Source organism: Poecilia reticulata, linkage group LG11 (assembly GCF_000633615.1).
Source record: "Poecilia reticulata strain Guanapo linkage group LG11, Guppy_female_1.0+MT, whole genome shotgun sequence".
In the NCBI taxonomy this organism is placed as follows: Eukaryota; Metazoa; Chordata; class Actinopteri; order Cyprinodontiformes; family Poeciliidae; genus Poecilia; species Poecilia reticulata.
In genome coordinates, this window is record NC_024341.1 from 28,190,539 (window position 1) to 28,191,517 (window position 979).

Here is a 979-nt window from a genome sequence, read left to right on the forward strand (position 1 = left end):
CAGAGACACCAGGACAGAGACACCAGGACAGACACCAGGACAGAAAGAGGACAGAGACACCAGGACAGAGACATCAGGACAGACACCAGGACAGACTGACCCGTCAAACAGCAGCGTCAGGACGCCCAGCAGCAGGGTGTGGAGGAGGTGATAGGCGACGGCAGGCTGCTCTCCGATTCGCCCGTCCTCCAGCCTGAGGCTGCTGCTGATTGGCTGGCCGCTGGGCAGGCAGACAGGTTAAAGGTCGACTTCACAGGAAACTCAACCAAAAAGTCTTGCTGTGCATTTTGTCACCAGCAGAACAACATCGCAGCAGGAAGTCGATTTATTCTGCTGGAAAACCAGATTTAAAATCTCCAAACAAGATTCCTCCTCACAAAGGTTTCTGATGACATCACTGATGACATCACAGGAGGCAGAGAGCTTTTAAATTCTACTAAACTGCCTGTTGGAGGCGTTTCCTCTCTGGAAACCCGGATCAGAACCAGATGGAATGATGATCCTCCTACCTGCTGTGATGTCGTCGACCCAAAGCTGCAGGTTCCCCTTTACAATCTGAAACAACCAGCAGCCTCCATGTTGGACAAACCCCCCCTGCTAAAAGGTTCTGGCTCCGGCCCGTCTCACCTGAGCCTCCTGAAGGCGGCCTGCAGGGCCGACAGCAGGCAGACGGTCAGAACCAGGACATAGAAGGGCAGCAGCGAGGTTTGGGTCAGTCGCAGGAAGAGGTCCTGCCCCGGCGCCCGCAGCGCTTCCTGGCACAGCAGGAAGTTGGTGACAAAGTCTCTGAGGAGGAAGAGCAGAAACGGCGTGAGAGAAGACGGACGCCATGTTGGATGGGTCAACAGGAAGTGTCCGACTCACGCCGTCGAGTTCAGACCCAACTTGGCCTCCAGGAGCTGCAGGGTGAAATCGGCGCCGCTGGCCGGAAAGAGCTTCTGGAGGGGAGAGAGACCATGTGAATGAGAGCAGCAGGAGG

General features: G+C 56.0%; 1 protein-coding gene across 1 annotated transcript in view; it reads right to left on the reverse strand.

The window, feature by feature from the left end:
- LOC103473089 (dpy-19 like 4) overlaps nucleotides 1-979 on the reverse strand; it is a 10,892-nt gene that overhangs the window by 5,782 nt on the left and 4,131 nt on the right. The window contains exons 11-13 of the mRNA XM_008423046.2: nucleotides 865-938; nucleotides 628-786; nucleotides 36-220 (exon numbers count right to left, since the gene is read on the reverse strand). Of these exons, the coding sequence (XP_008421268.1) occupies nucleotides 36-220; nucleotides 628-786; nucleotides 865-938 (418 nt within the window). The remainder of the gene's footprint in view (nucleotides 1-35; nucleotides 221-627; nucleotides 787-864; nucleotides 939-979) is intronic.